This window comes from Dysidea avara, chromosome 5 (genome assembly GCF_963678975.1).
Source record: "Dysidea avara chromosome 5, odDysAvar1.4, whole genome shotgun sequence".
Lineage (NCBI taxonomy): Eukaryota > Metazoa > Porifera > Demospongiae > Dictyoceratida > Dysideidae > Dysidea > Dysidea avara.
The window spans coordinates 22,604,085-22,627,178 of record NC_089276.1 but is presented as its reverse complement, the minus strand read 5'-3'; the positions used below and the strand labels follow the sequence as shown (position 1 = coordinate 22,627,178).

Below are 23,094 nucleotides of genomic sequence, written 5' to 3'. Positions count from 1 at the left end.
CAGAAGTATAGAAAGCCAATGGGTAAATAGAAGACAACAGTTATAAATGTACTTTACAGTTATACTGTACATTATAAAGAAAGTAAGCTTAAGTTTTTGTGCCAAGATCGAGATACTCTAATAGAGCAGTCACTACTCTAATGTCATAACAATGCTAGCTACACCTTTATATTTTGATTTATTACCATCAAACAGGTTTTATCTCAGATAGGCTAACTAATCTTTATATACATTGCAAGCATACACTTTTTAGCTAAATGTTACCAAAAATGCTCCCAAATTCAAACCTAGGAGGTCTAATTTTTAAAAATTTTCTCTAACTACAATCTTAAAATTGTATGTCTATCATTCATCCAGCTATGCTGAATATAGTTATACAACTGAATATAACCTGTGTACTAGAATTCCTCTTAGTGGAATAGATGCTGTTGTACACTAAAACTTCTTGCCCCCCCTTGGCCCCCCCTGACAGTGCCTCCTAGATCCGCCTATGCTCCTCACTGACTTTTGTACTGATCAGTAATAGTGACTGTAGCGGCAGCTGATCATGCAAACTTAATTGTATGGGCTGACAAAACCTCCAACAAAGCAATTACTGTTGTTGACTGCTGTCGATGTCTCATGCCTTGTTCAGCCATGATAACCAGCTGCCTTTAACCAGAAACACTAATTCTGCCACCCCAAAGGTATTGATGGGTTGTCCCTCAACAATATGACTCTGTTCAAGCTGCTGCTAACACCAGATTTCAATGGAGCGCAGTCGAGATTATTCACCATCGAGGGGTCCGACACTTCGAAAATAGCGTACGAGATTTCCAGATTTCTACTGTGGCCCCATTCAAAATGGCGGAAAGGTGTTGCCGTAGCAATGACGTACTTTTGGAAAGAGTCTAATACCCTACCCTTCATAATGTCTACCTCGACCCTTACTCACTTATCAGACTTCTGTAGAAAAGATTGAATTCATCCTTGTGAAAGTTTCCGATAGGTTCACGTGGTATTTGTTGATGCACGCCCACGACTTCTTTGTTTAGCTGTGATGCGTGGGTTAAGTTGTGGTGAATTAATTAGTTGTTACTCAACACTTCTCTGACGAAGACACGCAAAAGAGTTACAATTCGTTGCCTCATACTACGCTGCGCTGGAAATAAGTAAGTATTTACAAGTAAAATATCCGCTTGTTTGATAATAGTCTATACCTAGGTATATTATCTATGGTATCAGTAGACAGTGTCGAGGGTGATGTAGTCCAAAGTTGGGGGAGCTAGCCGGGAAACTTAAGTCATGTGGGGTGTGGTTGTCAGTTACAAAGTATTAATTGATTTCCAAGTCTACTTGGGAAGCTGGGGTTTGTTTGTTGAAGTCACTTACCTTCTTGATCAACTACATGTTGTCAGGGAAGTTCCATCCTGTTTTTCAACCATTCTTTTTTGGGGCAAACCTTGTGGCCTTACGAAAGCCTGGGGGTGGTCTCCGCCCAATTGCTGTTGGTAGTGTTTTTCGTCGTCTTGCTGCAAAAACTGCTTGCCTTTGTTTAGGGAGTGAGTTGGGACTTTTCTTTCGCCCAGTGCAGTTACGTAGGTTTTGGAACCTCAGGTGGGTGTGAGGCAGCGGTTCATGCTGCCCGTAAGTTTTTGTCATCAAGTACTCACAGTCATCCACTAGTTCTACTCAAGGTGGACTACCGCAATGCTTTCAATAGCGTCAGGCGTGACCGCTTTCTTCACGTTGTGAGGGAGAAGTTTAGTTGTTTATTTCCCTTTGTCTGGCTTGCTTATCGTACCTCAGCTCACCTGTTTTTTGGTGATTCCATCATTCCATCTGCTACTGGTGTGTAGCAAGGTGACCCCTTGGGTCCAGTCCTTTTCAGTCTAGCCATCCATTCCTTGGCTAGAGAGCTTGTATCAACTTTTAATGTTTGGTATCTTGATGATGGCATTCTCGGCGGCTCACCACAGTCTGTTCTAGCAGATTTTACAACTATTCTGGAACAATCTTCTTCCCTGGGACTCTCCTTGAACCTTTCCAAATGTGAAGCATACATTGCAGGTGCATCTTCCACCCCCTTTATTGATGAACTACAATCTGTTGCACCTGGGGTCCGTCTCCTTGATTCTTCAGAGGTGACTTTGTTGGGTTCCCCTATTACTCTTGATGCACTACCTTCAAGTTTCGAATCCAAGCTTGGATGTATTCAGACTCTTAGTTCACATCTGGAGACTTTATTTGCTCATGATGCCTTTTATGTGCTGCGTCATTGTTTTGCCATCCCCAAACTCCTTTATCTCCTGCGCACTTCTCCATCCTGGAGGGTTCCTGGACTTTTAGAGAAGTTTGATGAGTTAATCCGCACTTCCCTCCAGACTATTACCAACATAAACATCAGTTCTTCTGCGTGGGCTCGGTCTATTCTCCCTGCTGCCAAAGGAGGTTTGGGAATCCGTAGTGCTATTGATTTAAGTCTGCCCAGTTATCTTTATTCCCTTCGTAGTACCTCCGAACTAGTTTCTTCCATCTTGACTCCTTCCGGTTTAACTTTTGAATCTTCTCTCCTCCACGAGGCTCTTGACCAATGGTCTGCTGAATATCCTATGCCCCCTGAAGACCGCAGACATTATCCACGTAGTTGGGACGAACTGCTTTACGAACACCATTTTTCACCTCTTTTGGACTCTGCCTCTGATGCTAGAACAAAGGCTCGTCTACTGTCAGTTTCCTCCTCAGAGTCTGGTGCGTGGCTTGGTGCTCTACCTGTACCTTCCTTGGGCACTAAGCTGGACAATGAATCTTTGAGGATTACTCTTGGTCTACGTCTCAGTGTTCCCATCGTTGTCGAGCATACGTGTGTTTGTAGCAGTAAAGTTGATGTTTTTGGAACTCACGGTTTGTCTTGCAGGCGTAGTGGAGGCCATATTCCTCGGCACGCTGCAGTGAATGAAACTATTCGTTGTGCTCTGGTGTCTGGAGGTGTTCCTGCTGTTTTGGAGCCAGTCGGTGTATGTCGTAATGATGGTAAGAGGCCAGATGGCATGTCATTAATTCCTTGGTCACGGGGCTTACCCTTGCTCTGGGACTTTACCTGTTCAGACACCCTGGCCCCATCTAATTTATCTACTTCTGCAAGTGGTGCCAGCCGGCTGGCAAACTCTGCAGAGTCAGCTAAGTGCAGAAAGTATTCTCTGATTCCATCATTTCACTTCTCCCCTTTATGTGTTGAGACCTTTGGTGCTTGGGGATCATGTGCATGCTCAGTAGTGAGGCGGATAGGTTCCCGGGTGATGGAACAGTCTGTTGATAATAGGGCCACCCAATTTTTGGTTCAGAAGGTTGCCATTGATGTTCAACGTGGCAATGCTGCTTCTGTAATGGCAACAATACCATCATCCCAGGACTGGGCAGAGTTTGCCTCTCTGCCCACTGTTTAAGTGTTTATATTATCATTGTCTTAGTATCTTAAAAAAATAAAATTAATTAAAAATTAATTGTACCTTATTGTGCGAAGTACACTAGCGTCCGAAGCATACCAATGCTAGAAGATCTGGGGGATATCCCACAGGAAATTTTGAATGCTTGAATCTGAGAGCACTTTCAGTGGTACACGGTCACAGTACCGCATGTGTACTTGAATAGGATCCTCCTATAATATTATGGCAATGAGTGTACAAGTACGTATATGCATCAGTAAATTTACACTTCTCAATACCATTTATAAACACTAATTCATATAAATTTAGTTATTTTCCAAGAATAATTGATGAATGGAATCACTTACCCCCACCATTTACTTGAGTTGAAATCAGTCGATTTATTGGTAGATAATGTACAGGGATAATTGCATGTATATGTAAGTAGTTAGCTAATCGTGTACGTGTGTATTTGAGTTTTCTTGGGACTGGTCTCCCTGGACACATCAGTAATTACTGGCTGTCCAGTATAATTAAAATAAATGAAGATAGACTCGTACACTTGTTAATGAAGACAGACTGAACAATTTGCATAGCAGATTTAAAACCAACTTAATCTTTCCGCTGGATGTTCTATTAATGTAATCAGGTGACTGCTCTACTAGAGTATCGGTCTTTAGTATCAGTCTTTTTCACTCCCAGCACTGATTCACGTAGTATATTACAACCTCGATTAACTAAATCATTCCTGAGTTGGCTAACTTGGCTAAGACAAAAAAGAGGTACAACAGTTCTGCATGTACTTTAGCAACTGGGCATTGGAAAAGGTGAGGGGCACTGCTCCTCCACTGTTCAAAAAAGTGAAGGGGCAATCCCCCCAGCTTACTTTACAGCTCAGAACACTTGCCAATGTTGACAATCCAGTATTTAAAAGATTTAACATATCATAGAGGTGAATGCAAAGGGTCGAAGACAAGGTGAAAGATACAAACAAGTACTCATTGCATACAAACATTTCCCACAGGAAACTTCAATTTAGCTGGCTAAATGCACACCCATCTAAACGCCATACCTAGCTATTTATATGTTAGAGGTGGGCGATACATATACTGTGCCGACTTGAAGTAGCTAGATTATAATACATGATATCAGTGAACAATGGTAATTAGTCAGTTAGTACTAGTGATAGCATGAGTAGTAGGAGTAAATACCATGAGTGTTTGCCGAATGAAATTTAATGCATCAAGAGTGACATTTATCCTACCCATCCTATTCCATGTCAATACCATACTCATTCTTTAGTTGCTAAGCAACAATTGTTGGGGTGTGGTGCTAAGGTGCAAATAGCAAATTCCCTAAAATATTTCTCTAACAATGAGCCTTAGCAACCGTTGCCATGGAGACCGTTACTAAGCTAATAATGATTTAGGGACATAGGAACAAACCACTGCTAAGCTCATAACTTTTCAGTGAAAGTTTACTGCTGCTATAGGGACTTTTGCATTGGCAGTGAAATAGGTACTGTAGAGACAGGTTATTAATAAGCACAGCGCTTATAATTTTCTGTGAAAATTTCTGTTGTAAAAAGTCGTACTATCTTTAAGGCACATACTGTATAGCAGAAAATTTTGGCAAGTGCATGCATGGATTCGCTAAAATTTTACTCGCCATTTATCTAAGCACTGAAATTGTAGTAGACACTGTTCATCAGTGAGTGAATCCTGTTACAGCGTTGAGTAGTTAGTCTTCCGCAAGTATCCCATTGAATACAGAATGGTTTTGTTTTAGACTAATAGCTCAGGCAGATGGGCAATTCAGCTCAAGCGATTCAGCTCAGTGCCCATGCACATGCCTTGCCTCGCTTGCCATTCGCCAACTATTATTTGCCAATTTCTGTCAATGATCAATTCGCCAAAATTTTCTCCAGCCAAAATTTTCTGCTATACGGTATGCCTAATAAATAGTTGTGGTGTATTTAACATGGAATCACTATGTTGTAATAGAGTAGTTAGTAGTTTGTGCTGGTCACCACTCCAGTGTATAAAGATATTTGACTCCATTTCTGAGTGAAATCCTTTGTGATGATTGCAATTCAGAAGGCTGATTTGCTGTATACATAGTGAAGGAAGACCTCAATGGAGATATAAGCGCTCGAGGAGACATTAATTTTCTGTATTTCCAGCTTTTCTTCCCATGTGTAGATAGCTTTGTCATCACATTTGACCATATGCGCTTATCAGTCATAGTTAATCACAAGAAAAGTATATGCGCTTAACAAACATGCGCTTAATATACAGATGTGCTTAACAACCTGACTCTACGATATGGTATTACAGGCTATGAATGTTGCTGATACTTTTTGATACACTGACCGATTTGCATGTTTAAATTTCATTTCTAGAAAGTATTGTGGTTTTGGGGTGATATTTTTGGCCAGAAAAGCTCACATCTTAATACAGAAATCATATTGTATGATGACTATACGTAGTGACCAGTGCATTCTATTTCTACAAGTACACAGGAATTTTCAACTAGAGTAGGAACCATAGCGCATCGATAAAAAGTACTGAAACAAGCTGGAGTAGTACATGATATTAAATCACAGTAAAACAATAGGAAGTGTTATATCCCTACTGTACATTTCCATTATGGTATCTTGAGCACAGTAGGGACATAACATTTCTTATTGTTTTACTGTGATTTAATATCATGCACTACTCCAGCTTGTTTCAGTACTTTTTATCGATGTGCTATGGTCCCTACTCTAGTTGAAAATTCCAAATTTTTCTGTGTACTTGTTTGTTAACTTTTTTGTAATATTATTATGACTGGCGAACCCACGCATACCGCATCTGAAATGGTGCCGTGCGCCCCAGCTATATCAATTATCGTCTGAAAAGTGAAGTACCTATTACGCTTCATTGTCAGCTATGTTCAACCCGTTACACAGCATTTCGGATCAAGAACTATTCAAAAAGCATCTCTGCAATCCATGCATACCAAAAGAAATGGTACCGCGCATGCCAGCTACCAATTATCGTCTGAAAAGTAAAGTATCCATTACGCTTTGTTGTTGGCTATGTTCAACCCGTTATACAGCAGTATGAATCAAGAACTGTTCGATAAGCACCTCTGCAATCAAAATTGCCACTATGAAAAATACAGACGATTTCCATTAATATGAAGGGAAGCCATCACATGCTACAGCTAAATCGACACTTTTCGCTGTCAGCAAAGATGAATGGGACACAAAGGAGGACAGTGGGAAGTCCATGAAGAATGCATTGTACATATGCCAAAAGACACCTCTCGGGCTGAAGCGACATCGAACAGTGAAAACATCAAGCCCGTAGCCATAGCCATTATCGAGTTACAGTTGTCTGAAGGCACCAGTCAGGCAGTAAGTCAGTCAGTCACTAGAAAATTCTGTTAAATAATTATTTTTTAACAAATTCCATAGCAACTTGTTGAAAGCGTTTCGGGTTGATCTGAAAGTTTGTTTGGGCTTAACTAATACTGCCTCATTGTCGTCAGGAAATATTGAGGCTGGTTTCTGGGTGATGTTATTTGTTGGCCACACCTACTCCTTTGTGGTCCCTACTATACAGTACTATCGTATTGTATGGTGATCCCTACTCAAATGTTATACTTGTTTGTTTACATTTTGTAATGACTGGTGGGTCAACACATACTGCATCTAAGGAAAGAATGGAGACAACCAGGCATATTAATTGAGAATGTTTACGCACATGCTCCCACAATTACTGGAAAGCGATATTGGCTATCCAACTTCATTTTCAGCTTTCTACCACCTACATAATATATTTGAAATTGTTAATTAAAATGAAGTAGGGATCTATGCAATAAAAAGTAGTGAAACAAGAGATAGTATTACTGCATACCTTGCTGGGAAAGTCCCTACTTTGGCACTGAACAAAATTATAGCTAATGTACCAAAGTAGGAGCTTTTCCACCAAGCTATACTGTAAACCATCATTCATCTCTTGTTTCACTACTTTTTATTATACGTAGATCCCTACTTCGTTTTTAAATTAAAATACGTTTGTTTAGTTTTTTGTTGTAGCACAGCTAGCTACAATGTAATTTGTGACTGTTCTATTAGAATATCATACATGACTGTTGTATTGTATAGCTAGACCAATAAGGGGTGAGGTTGTCTTGTTTACTTTTAAGTAAATAAGTAGATTGTTAAAAGGTGTGGTCTCCGCACTCTATCACTATTAGTCCACCTAGATCTTTAGTGTGGTCATGAACCTATCTCGAACGGATCCCAATCACGAAGTTGCAGATATCTAGACCTCTTATAGTAGCACCAGGACTGAAGCGTTTCTGAAATCCAGCTCTGAATTAATTCTGTGGTGTCTAAATTTGCTGCTTAAAGAAAGTGTTGATACGGAAAATTAATGCCTCAATATGATTGACTTTATTGGATGAAGAAGAAGACAAGCTGCAGTCTGATTGAAGATACAAGAAACGACAAGGCAAAGAGGGCCTACACTTGTCAGAACCCCAAAAGGCATATCCCACTGGTGAGTTTGTTATTGTAAAAAGGTGGCCGTGCGCTGCTTCGTTTGGCCTCACTAAGATGAGGAAGTGAGGTAGGCAGACCAAATTTCAAGTTTTGGTGATTTTTTGAAAATTCTATATCTGGTCTCTGGTAAGTGTTTTCTTGCTTTTAATGCTGTACTTTATGTTAGATGCATGGACTAATACTATTCCGTAAAGGTGATTTTCATGGTGTAAGATGTCTCTAGGATGATTTTTGAAGGTGGCATTTTAGCAGCTCGCATCATTTTTGAGGGGATTCTTACTTAAACAGTACTACCGTACTACAACATTGCAAAACAAGAACAGTGTGAGAAGCGCCATTGCAATCCACCAGCCACTATGATAAGTTTGCACCCTGACTGTCAATGTCACTGAGAGGTGAAGTGGCCATTCTGCTTCATTTTCATGTACGTTCTACCTGTAATGCATTTTCAAACGAAAAACAGTACGAGAAGTGCCTGTGCAATCAATCCAGCAATTACGGATGATTCTTGTGATATATAACCCACTACATTGACATCATATGTTACCAAAAACCAACATCTACATGGTAGTGGTGGGTGGAACACAAAGGAGGACAAAGATTAGTCCATGATACATGCACTGTAGTTACTGCGGTTGGTGAAAAGGGTGTACCTCAATCAGAAGTGTAGTCAAACAGTGAATAAGTCAAGCACGTAGCATTAACCATACTTGCTGAAGGCAACATCAGGTAGTCAGTTAGTTGAAAATTCAGTTAAATAGATTTTTCACTTTTAATTCCATAGAAACTTGTTGGAAAGCTTTAGAGTTATTCTGAATGCATTTTGGGGTTTGGTTATGCTTGTTTAATTCCACCAATGAAAAGTGAAGCACAGTTTCTTTGGGTGATATTATAGGGCAAAAAGTCCAAACCCTTACTTATACAGTACCACCATACTGTACATCATAGAGATTCTGTTCATTAATATCACTTTTATGCTTGCTTTGTGTTGAAAGGTTAAGTGTGTCTTGTTGAAGCTTGTAGATTGCTGCAGCTTGTAGATATTGCTTACCGTATTTCCTTGGTTGAATACTGCACCTTCTATAGTAACCACACTTGAGTGATGCCATGATCGATTTTACATATAAGGGATTAAACATCATTTTCAAGCATCAAGCAGTGATTGAGTTTGAATAGTCACCACATTGATATTTTAAACTAAGGTAATATACACCACAATGTTTAACCAAGTATATATATATATAGATTGAATTTTTGGGATCATAACAAATATGCAATGAAATAAAGGAAGATGATTCATCACTTTATATTGTCCCACTAGGTTAGCTATATCATACAGTAGATCCTTGTACCCTGGGATAAGAATCTCCACATACGTGCTGTACTTAGTGTCAGACTCCATCACACTACAGTATTTATTAATTGGTGTTGACCAGGTGGAGAAACTTGGAACTATTGTTTTATTCTGAATCTCATGTTGTTTACTACAGTAATTTTGTTTTTTTACTGTGAAATAAGGTGAAAAGATGATGGTGAAGGCAGGGGCGTATTTGGAAGGGGGGGGGGGGGCCTGGGGTTCTATAGCTACAGTACATGTAAAAGGTAACTTGTTCAAGAGGGTGATTAGGGAATTTAACTATACAAGGAAAATGTTAGTAAAGATCAAGATACTCTAATAGAGCAGTCAGTTGATTCTAACAGTGCAGTCAAAAGTACTCTAATGGAACATTCATAACAGATTGCAAGTTAGTGTAATTAATGTAAATGCATTGAAACATTATTTGAGCTTTTAACTAGAGAATTTGAATATAGTGGACCGCTACATGCGGTACTTCTGACTAGCCATATTAAAGCCATAATTAAAGGGAACTAGTAAATTTTGAAACATTTGATGTTCAAAATCTTTCAGTGGCTGTGGGTTGAGCCCTAGACCCCTGCATCAATAATCAATATCTCACTACCAAATCGGGTAACCCCCTTTGAAAAATCCTAGATACACCCTGTGAAGGCATGTAACCATGACAAAGTCCATCATAGAGAAACCATCACGCAGCGCTACCACAAACCAACACCTTTTAAAAATAAATGGGACACAGGTGAGTGTATGAAACATGCATGTACGTACTGTGGTATGCCAAAAGGCACCTGTCAGGCTGAAGCGACGTAACAGTGAAAAAATCAAGCCATATCCTTTATGATTATTGAGTTACATTTGTTTGAAGGAGTTAGGTAGTCAGACAGGCAGGCAGGCAGGCAGTAGAAAATTTCACTTAATATTTCTTTTAAATTTCATAGCAACTTTTTGGAAGCATTTCAGGTCATACTGAAGGCATTTTGGGCTTGGTTATACCCAACCAATACTGTCAAGGTGCCATGAAGGTATTGTGAGGCTGGTTTAGGGTGATATTTTTGGTCAGATAAGCCCAAACCCTCATGATCACTAATATACTGTACTGCTACTACTATACTGGATAATATCATTATTATTTTCCTTCTGAAGTCTCCTCCTATTTTTATATCAATTGTACAGTCAATATGACACTGCTATGTCAGTGCTATGATCAATAGATACTAAATCCAAATACCAAGTACTTGAGTATAATATATTCAATGTCGGCATGTTATTGTAACACATGCTTTGAGGATGTTCACACTTATCTGCAGGTATGGTAAAGCAAGTGAGTGGCCTTAGCCAGTTACAAGGCTTCTTTGCTAATAAGTGACTTAACTATACATGTATATTACTGTACCTCACATGCTGGTATTCCGAAATCAAAATGTTCAATTTTATTTATTTGTTTGTTTCTAGAAAAATGGAATCTTCCAAGTATTCGTTGGTTTTAAGCTCTAGCCACAGACCAGAATTTCTGAAGGAGCATATATCCAGAAGTGGTGGTATACCAAGCAAAGGAGTGAGAGTCTTTTTTTCTCCAACCCGTAAAGTACGTATGTATGTTAGGAAGTATGGATCCTATTTAACTGGTCATTGGAACAGTTTAGAAAATAACAGATAAAATTAAAGTTGTAGCAACTCTAATGTGATCAAACTAGCTGTGTTTCCACTGTCTGCTAGCCAAAGTAACAAGGAACTTACCAAATAAACAAGATGCATAATATGTACCATAGATGAGGAAACATGGGCAAACCCTAGTTATAAAAGTCTGGTAGGTCAGTATGCCCATCACCTTAGCAAATAAACTTTTCAAATTCAGCTTACAGTCAAAAAATATAAAACAGTTTATTGGTGAATGAAATTTTGTTCAAATTGCCAAATTCACCAAACTTTAGTTGTGCCAAACTTTTGTCATTTACAGTACTACTGTAGGAACTACTTTTAACTGAATTTCACGGGCATACACAAATACAGCCCTACCTAAAAATGGCATAAGAAAACCTTATAAATATCCTAGGGCAAGAATTTGTTTGTACAAAGGTATGTATACTGCGGTGACACGCACTGATGGTACTTGTTTTGGTTTATTTTGACTTGAACTCACCTTAGACTTTTTTACGCAGTATTGCCTTTGGTGTCTGAAGTATAGCGATATTAAACAGAAACCTGAGACAAGGTTACTAACTGGTTAGTAACTTATGGTCTAGCTCATGCTTATTTGCTATATTCATCAAACAACAATCTGCAAAGCCAAAAGCAAAAATTAAGTACTTTCTGGAAAAGACAGGCATCATTGGTAATGTCATGGTGTGCTGCTGACGTCAACAAGTAAAGCTTGATAGTAGCAGCCATATATTGCCATTTTTCTCTTGCTTTCTTCATCTGACTTGCTCAAGGAAATTTTTTAAAGCACTTAGAATGCTCCTGCAACCAAGGAAATTGCCTATAAGGTTTCTACACTATTTAGAGCCTCTCAGATGATGTGGACTTGGCTACCTACATCTTCTGAAAGGTTCTAAACAGTGTAGAAACCTTGTAGGCAGTTTCTAACTAAGTTTAGAAAATGGTGTGCATAAAACCCTTTGATCTTTGGGAGATAATGAGGTCTTTAAAATCCCTAAGAGACCTCTGATCTTTGTGGCTTCGCCTTGGGTTTTAAAATCACGAAGATCCTCCTAGCTGGTAGATCTCTAACTATTACATAACAATAACATGAACTTTATGTCATAGTTTGTAAAACAGCTATTAATTGTAGGAACAAGCCATTTTCTAGCCAGTGACCACCTAAATATTTCTATAAATTGAATCAAAGTGTACTTGAATGCATAATAGTGTTTATGTATAACATAATTTTGCAGCAGACTGGAAATTCTTTGGTGCAGCCATTTCATCATTCTACAGCACATGAAGTGCCTCTGTATTGTTTACAGCAACATGGTAATGACTTTTCTCAGGTATGTAAGTTTATATTCTATATAACAAGAAAGTTTAGTGTTTAGCAAATGAGTGATAAGTAAAATGTATTCTAAGATTCCAAAGTTCCACTTGAATTGATCCCAGATTTGTTGTAATTCCCTACTACCAGATGTTCACAATATATGGCTCTTGTGTCATTGTTTGCATGCATGAACATTTTTACTACTGATTTTGTTAATTTCAACAGAAAGAAGATACACAGATCACGAGTCAACCCTTTTTAGAACCACGTATAACTGAGTCCAAAGTATTGCTGACTTCTCCAGAGAGCTTTTGTGAAGTTAGAAATATATGTACAGTATATATTCATGCATGCATTGTTTTAATTAATAATGTCATTGTGTTTCTTGTAGTATTTCTGGCTGCCCAGATGCAAACGGGTGTAAGCCCATTAAGAGTAATGCAGTATGTATGTTATGTATCAGCAGTATGGTAGTACCATTTAAGTAGGGATCGCCCCAAAAATTTTGCACGCTGCCCAAAATTCCACCTTTGAAAAACATCCTAGGGACATACTTCATTTCTAAATTAACACAACACTAGTTTGTTTAGCTTTTTTGTTGTAGTACAGCTAGCTACAGTGTAACTTGTGACTGTTCTATTAGAATATCATACATGATGTTGTATTAGAATATCTTGAGTCAGCCAAGGGGTGTGCAGCCAGCTAGACCAATAAGGATCTTGTTTACTGTTAAGTACTGCTAAGTAAATAGCTAGATTGTTAAAAGTTGTGGTCTCCATACTCTTACTATTAGTCCACCTAGATCTTTATTTGTTGGGTGTGGTTGTGAAGCTGTCGCGAACGGGATCCCAATCACGAATTTGCTAGATACCTCTTATAGTAGCACTGGGACTGAACGTTTCTGAAATCCAGCTCTGAAATAATTCTGTGGTATCTAAATATGCTGCTGAAAGAAAGTGTTGATACAGAAAATTAACACCTTGGTATAGTTTCATTGGATGAAGAAGAAGACAAGCAGCCTGATTGAAGATAGAAGAAAAGACAAGGCACAGGCCTACACTCGTCAGAACCCCAAAAGGCACATCCCACTGGTGAGTTTGTTACTGTGGCATAAAATGGTGGCCGTGCGCTGCTTTGTTTGGCCTCTAGCCTTGTGATTGTGGTCAGGCAGTGAGACTAATTTTCGAGTTTTGGTGATTTTTAAAAAAAATTCTATATCCGGCCACCTTTAAGTGTTTAATGGTGTATTATATACTAGTATTATTTCAGTGATTTTTTAAGAGGATTTTAAGAGATGAATGATGGTATTACAGCATAGCTAGGTGGAAAAGTCCCTACTTTGGCACATTGGCTATAACAATTATTTTGTTTAATGCCAAAGTAGAGACTTCCCACCAAGCTATGCTATAACACCATCATTCATCTCTTGTTCCACTACTATTTATCAGGGGCGGATACAGTGGGGGTCAAAGGGGGCTCTTGACCCCCCTCCAAAAATTTTTAGTATACCAAGATCGAGATACTCTATTAGAGCAGTCACTCTAATAAAGCAGTCACAGTATTAAAACAGTGTGTAGTGAGCTATTTAAGGATTTTTATGTACTTTATCAGCTATAAATGCGTGGTTGGTGAGGTGGGCAGCTATTGTCAGCTGGATGTGACCTTTTTTTTTTTTTTTTTTTTGGTCTCACCTTATCAAACCGGAGACAATGTAGTGCCTCAGTTCAATTTTGACCCCCCCTTTCTATAAGTCTGGATCCACCCCTGCTATTTGCATAGATTCCTACTTCATTTTTGAATTGACAATTTTTAAATGCAAGACACATGGTAGTGTGTTGTGCGGCTCAAGAAACCGGCATGCAACACCCGTGAGTATAGTGACAGGAAGAACGAAAATGCAATTTTCACACCTCCGTAGCTCTGTGCTGCCTTGATGAAACAAGACGATTTTTGCTGTGGACACTCCCTCCAACTTCAGTAATCCAATTACCAAATTTAAGCGAAATCGCTTCAAGCGTTCCCGAGATATGCGACTTCAAAAATTGGCTTAGTTTCTTAGTTTTTTGTTGTTTTTTTCTTATTTTTCTTCCTCTTTTCGGACACTTGCAAAAACTGCTATGAAATGCGAATGCCATATCCGATTGCCTTGAAATTTGACACACAGAAGGAGGGTAAAAAGGCACATCTCGGTACCAACTTTGGCTGGAATATGATAAACAGGCAAAGAGTTATTAGTGATTATTCACGAAAAATAACACCAATATGTTGTCATGCCTACAGGGTAAACCACTAATGGGAAGAAGCTGAAAATCGGTGGGTGAATAGGTTAACTGTTGAACCTCAAACCTTTTGTGGTTTGAAAGAAATCGAGCTAAAAACCAGGAAGATACAATAAAAAAAGCCAACAGTGTGTAGCAATTATGCAATCGAGATTAGCTAATAAAAACGATTACTTGCCATGCCTACCAGATAAACCGCTTGGGGTAATGCTTTGAAAGTCGCTGTACAGATGGAGTAATCATCTTAGAAAGGCTCTTCAATGGTGTAGAAGAATCATACTTAAAGCCACAGAGTTATAACACGAAATCCAACTTGGTGTAGCAAGTGCAAGATCGAGATACTCTAATAGAGCAGTCACCCTAATAGAGCAGTCACCCTGAAGAGAATTCAAGAGATCAGCTAGAAACAAGTAACGTGTATAGAGATCAGCTACAAACAAATCACCCTTTAGAGAGTTCAGCTACAAACAATTCACCCTGTAGAGAGATCAGTTAGAAGAAGTTACCTTGTAGGGAGTTCAACTACGGAAAGAGATAGTTCAGCTAAAGGAAGTCACCTTGTAGAAAGTTCAGTTACATAGAAACCAACATGTAGAGAGTTCAGCTACAAACAAATTTCCCTGTAGAGAGATCAGCTAGAAGAAGTTGCCTTGTAAAGAGTTCAGTTACAAAGAAACCATCATGTATAGAGTTCAGCTGCAAACAAATCATCTGTAGAGAGTTCAGCTACAAACAAATCACCCTGTAGAGAGATCAGCTAGAAGAAGTTACCTTGTAGAGAGTTCAGCTACAAACAATTCATCCTGTACAGAGATCAGCTAGAAGTAGTTACCTTGTAGGCAGTTTAGTTACAAAGAAACCACCATGTAGAGAGTTTAGCTACAAACCAGTGACCGTGTAGGGACATCAGCTAGAAGAAGTTACCGTGTAGAGAGTTCAGCTACAAAGAAGCCATCATGTAGAGAGTTCAACTACAAACAGGTGACCTTGTAGAGACGTCAGCTAGAAGAAGTTACCTTGTAGAGAGTTCAGCTACAAAGAAACCATCATGTAGAGAGTTCAGCTGCAAAAAAATCACCCTGTAGAGAATTCAGCTACAAACAAATCAGCCTGTAGAGAGATCAGCTAGAAGTTACCTTGTAGAGAGTTCAGCTACAAAAAATACCATCATGTAGAGAGTTCAGCTGCAAACAAATCACCTGTAGAGAGTTCAGCTACAAATGTAGAGAGATCAGCTACAAATGTAGAGAGATCAGCTAGAAGAAGTTACCTTGTAGAGAGTTCAGCTACAAACAAATCACCCTATAGCAGGGGCGGATCCAGGGGGGGGGGGGGCTTTGGGGGCTGAAGCCCCTCCCTTCATATTTAGGCTTTACTTGATCAATATGCTGAGTATTGCAATGAAATTTTGTCTTAGCATAATTATATGATCACTAATAATACAAATACTCATAAAACCACCTTATAAACATCTTTCCAAGGTATTATCAGTGGATTTTTGCTAAAGTTTATGCAACAAGGACCCGGATCAGCATTGGAGGTGTACAAGATCGAGATACTCTAATAGAGCAGTCAGCTAACTACTCTAATAGAACATTCACTAGAAACATGTAGTTGGTTCTGTTATGGAATTTTTCCAAATCTGCCTGCACCTATACATACAATGAAGTGCATTGGTCTGTTTAAAGGGCTTCATTCTGCTTGTGTAGTTAATATGTATGGAAATACTTAATTCGGGTACACAATTTCCATTGAAAATGCTCTCAGATTCAATCTTGTGTTGTTCAAATTTCAAAATTTTCCACTTTCAACATAACATGCACCTGTGCAATTGTAAGAAGGGTGCATCATGTACTTGGTTGTCTGTACCTACCCAAACTTTTCCATTAGCAAAATGCTTCAGAGAGACCTATATAATCTAAAGGCAGTATATAAAATATCTACAGGTATGAATTTTATGTGGAAATGTCTCCAAATTGCAGTATTTTAGCATCTATTTTTCAAAATTTTCCTGGGGGAGCATGCCCCCAGACCCCCCTAGTTCCAGCATGCTTCGCATGCTGGGAAGTGTGCTTCACACACCTCTACCCAAGAGATTAGTACCTTGAGTTAGCCCCCCCCCTTTTATAAATCCTAGATCCGCCCCTGTATAGAGAGATCAGCTAGAAGTAGTCACCTTGTAGAGAGTTCGGTTACAAAGAAACCACCATGTATAGAGTTCAGCTGCACCCTGTGAAGAGTTCAGCTAGAAATAATTCACCCTGTAGAGAGATCAGCTAGAAACAAGTGATCCTGTAGAGAGATCAGCTAGAAGAAGTTACCTTGTAGAGAGTTCAAATGCAAACAAATCACCCTGTAGAGAGATCAGCTAGAAGAAGTTACCTTGTAGAGTGTTCAGCTACAAATAATTCATGCTATACAAAGATCAACTAGAAGAAGTCACCTTGTAGAGTGTTCAGTTACAAAGAAACACCATGTAGAGTTCTGTAATATATATATATATATATATATATATATATATATATATATATGTATAATTTGTACAATTTTACTGATAAATCAGAAATATTTAAAGTATTTAACATCTGCTTCATCTTTTCTTCCTGTGGTAAAGAAAAATATAGGTTAAAAAGCCCCAAAGCCGGCCATAGGCCGGCTTTGTGGTATACAAATACAAAAAGAAGTGAAATCTAATCCAAAACAGCCAAGCTGTAAAAAGAGTGCGGCCTTCAAAAAGGCTATGGTGAAAAAAGATGTAAAATCCAAGGTGGCAGCTGTGATGGTAGGTTATGGTAAACATTTTAATAATGAGAATTCAGGTGAATTTTGTGCCAAGACCAAGCAGCAGCAAACTCACCTGAATTGTCATTATTAAAATGTTTATCATTAACCTACCATCACAGCCATTTCTTGGCCGCCACCTTGGATTTCACATCTTTTTTCACCATAGCCTTTTTGAGGGCCATACTCTTTACAGCTTGGCTGTTTTGGATTAGATTACTACATAACACCAAAATTTGCAACTCTACATGAAGTCTACAAAGTAGTTGTGTCATGGTTGCCCACAAGGAGGTGGAGGGTGGGGGTTTATAATACATGAGTATTGTATTGGCAAACCAATCATGCACCTCTGGGAGCTCTGAGTAAAATACAATGGCACAAAACACACAATTTCACCTTTGCATAACTTTCAAAGGCAGTCAAAGCCAACAGCATTGCTACTTGTGGAGATCACTAGAGTGCTGTACAAGTTTTTACATGCCTGTTGGAGATTTTGACTTCAGAATGTAGACTTGATAAGTGTGAAACTGGTGAGCCAGATGGTGTAGTGCCATCTCGTGCTGATGTTATTTTTTAAGCCCCAATGGTCAGTTTTCCAAAATCAGGTCACAAATGTAATAATCAGTAGTTATCAATTTGTCACCACCACAATCAGTATGCATATGTACAATAGGTTGGCCACTAATTGCATTAGACTACATCAATTGTCATTATTATAAGCCAAACATGTGCCCACCGTCTGCTGAAAGCTGGCTGTGGGTGTACACCTTGTTTCCTTTACCTACATACACATATTTGTCCATGTGCACGTACGTATGTGAGTAAAGCAGCCAGCATGTGAGAAATGAAGGTTGGCTCTGCAGAGTTGGTATTAAACTTTTACACAGGTAAGCTTTGCTCTGTGGTGGATTCTTGCCAGGTCGAAATCTGAATGTAGGTATTGTGAATGGCCTTCCCATTGTACTCTATATGGACAATTAACAACTGGATTTCCTTGGTTATATCTCCAAGTAAGTGTATGAAAGTGAAAGCAGACTTGAGGCTTTGTCTAGAGAATTTCAGCAAGAAGCATGATATGTATAGACAAGCTATAGTCAATAATTTCAAACTTGTCCTTCTTTTATCTTCAATTAACAAGTCTTCTTCTTCATGCCAGGAAACCATACCAGAGTGTTAAATTTTCCATATTGACACTTTCCTTTAAGGAGTGTACATATTTAGACACCATGAAACTATTTGGGTGCTATACTGACTGTAGTATCCTTGGTAGTATCGGGTAGCAGCTAAGCTGGGCTTATAAAATGAGTGTAATGGGCCGTGCCCCCTTAAATGATCAGGACACAATAATGATCAATGCTGAGCTTGAGGTTACTCTTCTCAGCCATGAAAATAAGGTATTATATCATGATCCCTAGTACTGTAGTGAGATAAAGATACAATACTCTAATACAACACTCACAACTACATGTATTTTAACTAGTGTAATTAAAAAATTATTAATTTATAAATGAAGTAGAGTTTGAACAATAAAAAGTAGTGAAACAAGAGATGACTGTAAGTTATGAAGGAAAATCCCTATATTTTTTTATTACTCTAAAGTGTGCTAGAAGCAGTGTTGGGCCAGGACTTTTAAAAAGTAATATATTAGCTACTTATTACTCATTACTACCACTGTGAGGAAACACGTTACAGTTATATATTACTTCAGTTTAAAAGAGTAATATGTTAGTTACATATTATCAAGAGTTCATAGTAATATAAAGGGAGGGAGAGTATCCAACGCCTGTATTGCCCTTTAAAAAACACACTGTGTTATAATGTTACATCATATCCAAATATTTTAGTAAAATTTCAGTAAACTGCAGTACAAGGCTTCACCGCAAAAGAACCACTGATAGGTGTTGATAGGCATTGATATATCAAAGGGAAGACCTGCAATCACTTAAAGCGTTTGGTATTACCCGCTGCACTTGTTCATAGGGCATGTTATTTAACCACCATCACTGTTTCCTTTGTAACCTTCTTGCAAAATTGAAAGGAGCCTGCTGGTGGTTGGACTAGAGTTGCATCACCTCTGCCAGCTGTGTTGTCAGCAGTGCTTGCGGACGAACTTGTGGATCGTGATATCTTATGAGAAACCACCTAATTTGTTCTACCATGCAAGTTTCGTCCTGGTGGTTGCTCACACTGAATTGTCAGTGTCTCCTTCACCGACTGGGTCATTGGTAGTATTTTTCACTTTCTTGCCAGTTGTTTGTGCTAAAACTGTCTTCACTGTCCTGTTCTTCATCAAGAGAATAGCAGCGTCCTCCACATCTTTTCTAATGCACTGAAAAAAATATAATTAATTGTGTCTGCGTAATGCACATCTTTAACTGCAATATTGCGCGCTTATAACCCTTTGAGCAAGTTAACATATTTTGGTGATGATCACTATTGCATAATATTATAACAGTGTTTTGAAGGGGCAATTGAGCATTGGATACTCTCCCTCCCTCCCTTTATATTATTATGAATTCTTGGTATTACACAATGTATAAAGGTACTTTGTTAGGTAATAATATTACAGCAACACACTAGTTAAGTAACACGTTAGTTCTTCATTAGGTAATGATATTACAGTAACGAGTAGCAATGATTACTTATGTAAAGTAACTGTCCGTTAGATATTGCTAGCAATAAGAAATGTAGCACATTAGATTACTTCATTACTGCATTAAGTAATAATAATATGTAACGCATTACACCCAACACTGGCTAGAAGCATGATTATATACTGCATAAGTGTACTGCACTCATGCTTGCTCTATAGTAATGTTAGGATATGCACTGTAATGGTTTCATAGCTTATTAATTTTTGATAATGTGTGACTGTGCAATCCTAGCCAATTACAGTGTATATTCATGATCCTGATGATGGGTACACAATGATATAACATATTTTTGAAACTGTGTATCCTTGTTTCAAAAGTACTATGTTTGGGTGCATTTTGCTGTAGTATAAAGTATCCTTGTGCAAAAATTATTGTCGTTTTAATCTGTAGGTTGCTTCAGAAGAAAAAAGTACATGCCTTAAAGAAAACATTGCTGTATCTTTGCTAAACTGTTTCCTCCACCATTGCTACATATTCTTCTACTACGTGATTTATTGGCTCTGTCCATTGGAAACAGGAGGCATTTCAAGAGCAAGAAACTTCCCAGTAGCCAAAACCCATCTCCAAGCAAGAGTCAACAGTGATGGTGCATCTTGTGTGACGAATCATCTTTCATTGGATTTCAAAGCACAGCCGGTGTGCATGCTCCCACATACACAGTTTGTCAGCTTTCAAGATCTTGTGATGTCTCCGAATATCAACATCCTGGCACCAATTGAAGATTTTATTACCTTTAACTCAAACATGACTTTGATGTATAGCAGTGTACCAGTTGAGCAAGAAATCACATACATTATGTCGGACATTGCTAACTACGACACAGAATTTGACACGTACACTTTCCATTTCTTGATTTTTGCTGCTGATGCACAGAAGGCTGCAATGATGCTTGTCACTATAGTAATAAACATCAATTCATCGAACCAATTCACCTACACGATGAACCTATATTATCAGGAACACATTTTTGCACCTGATACAAAGTTAGACATGTATGGCGATTTGCAGAGTATACCTGGAAAGGAAGTCAAAGCAATATGTTTTACCATTCTGTCAATAGTGAACCACCACAATGGCACTAAACAAGATCAGGTATACCAAGAGGATGCAACTGATGATGACATAGGTGGCCATCACCAGGACTTTAAACATGGTGGTAGCAGAAATAGGATTAATTTTAGATTTAACATTTCAAAGTTGCTACCGTTATTATTGTCATTGTTTGCACTGCTACATGCAGTATCTGCTGCTGAACCTTTCTTTCTGCAACAAGATGGAAAACACGCTGATTTATATAGAGGAGATTTACCGTGCTTCAATGATACAATGTGGAATGCTGGCTGTAATAGCAACTGCAACACGTTGGGGTCTATATTTCAGCCTATTAAACCTGTTAACTTTGAGCTTGATAAGTTTTGTGATTCGGTTGAAGATTGCTTACATTTGCAGATCTGTGGGGTAAGGAAATCAACTGCCCCAAAACAAAGTGGTTACACACAATTAGATGAAGATGACAATTCTTCAGAGGATCAGTATATATGCGTTACTTCACTGTACCCTTGCGATGCAGAACTTCTTAGGATTCTTATTCGAACTGTATTTTCTGGGAACTTTGAAACTACTGGTAAGTAAATTTATGATTTATTCTATCATTTTGGACTATCTGTTTATAGGTTTGTCACTGTTTTTGCGAGTCTCTGACAAAACTGATAATAGATATGGTCATGATCAGACACAAGAGATGATTGCAATCAACAGTAGACAAACTCAAGTGGTTGAAATCTTCCCAATTTACAAATTTTCAGCATTGTGTCAACCTGGTTTACTGACCGATGTTTGCTTAAATACTGATAAACTAAGGTGTTTAGCTAAAACAATTGATTCAGAACTTACCAAAAAATCATTTTTGTTATGTTATTTTACCGGAGACTGTGAAACACAATGCAGCTGCAAAGCTGTTGAAATGAATCATTACAAGATTGGTCTCAACCAAATCGACCACACTAGTGGTACTGAGAGCTCAACTGATGCTGATAAATATGTTACGATGTTAGCACTATTAACAGTAGTTATAATTATGATTGTTGTGTCAGTGTTTGTCATAACACTGTGTATGTTGATGGGTGGTGAAGGTAAGTCCCATTCAGTCACTTATCAGATTTTACATTACTGCTTGTTAGAAGAAGCTGATCAAGTTCTTGACCATCCGTTACCACAAGTTCCTTGCGAAGAGGAAGGAATTCCCAAAACCGTGGCTCCATGTTTTATAGTTCCTGATGTTAGGCCATTAATTCAGAATAGTATGATATTTCATGCTGCTACAGAGGTAAGCTCCTAGGTCTTATTGGTTAAGTTTGTATTCCTTTTTTCAGCTTGAAATTGGAGAACAGGTATTACCCTCAGAGCAACTATTAGCTCAAGTAATTTTCAACCCAAACAGTCATACTACTACAATTCACTTTACATTCTCCACAGCAAACAACTGATGATTCGAACTACACAGATCAGGAGCAGCCACTATGCTCTCCAGTTGAGGTGGTATACAAACATACATACATACATGTAGTTATTACACCATTTAGGTAAAAGCAAGTGAAATGCCCACCATGCTTGTTACTGGAAGACTGGTTAGTCTCTTTTTGTTTAAAGTAATATTATACTGAATTTTGTTTAAGGATCATGAGAAATACCATTATGCACAAGATTAAGGTGCTTGACTTAATTTATGTATAGAAGCAGGACTTTTAATATATGTTTTGACTGCTGGCAATGTTTGTTGGTTTAATTTTTGCATGTTTGTAATATGTAACCTTGTATTTTTATGAGATTTTGTGCTACCAAATATCAATTATCCGATGACATAATTGTATGCATATAAATTCTGCTCAATCCATGAGCAACACTACATACGCTTGCATGTATCAGCTGCCCAAACCATCCCTTCACATACAGTGGAACCTCGATTATCCAAACACCGATTAACTGAACTCTCGATTATCCGAACACCAAAACGACTGCTCAATTAGGGTATTTTGTCAAAAAGTGTATGCTTTATTAGAGTAGTTGAGCAAAGCTCAGTATATAAATGTATGG

At 38.4% G+C, this 23,094-nt stretch overlaps 1 protein-coding gene across 1 annotated transcript; it reads left to right on the top strand.

The window, feature by feature from the left end:
• The first annotated feature begins 1,040 nt into the window (after positions 1-1,040).
• Positions 1,041-22,831, top strand: LOC136256074 (uncharacterized). The gene is made up of 11 exons (XM_066048998.1): positions 1,041-1,151; positions 10,766-10,898; positions 12,208-12,303; positions 12,513-12,605; positions 20,392-21,625; positions 21,675-22,133; positions 22,182-22,327; positions 22,374-22,421; positions 22,477-22,536; positions 22,584-22,628; positions 22,677-22,831. Exons 2-11 carry the CDS (start codon positions 10,770-10,772, stop codon positions 22,707-22,709), a joined length of 2,343 nt encoding a protein of 780 aa, XP_065905070.1. The 5' UTR covers positions 1,041-1,151; positions 10,766-10,769; the 3' UTR covers positions 22,710-22,831.
• The last annotated feature ends 263 nt before the right edge of the window (positions 22,832-23,094 follow it).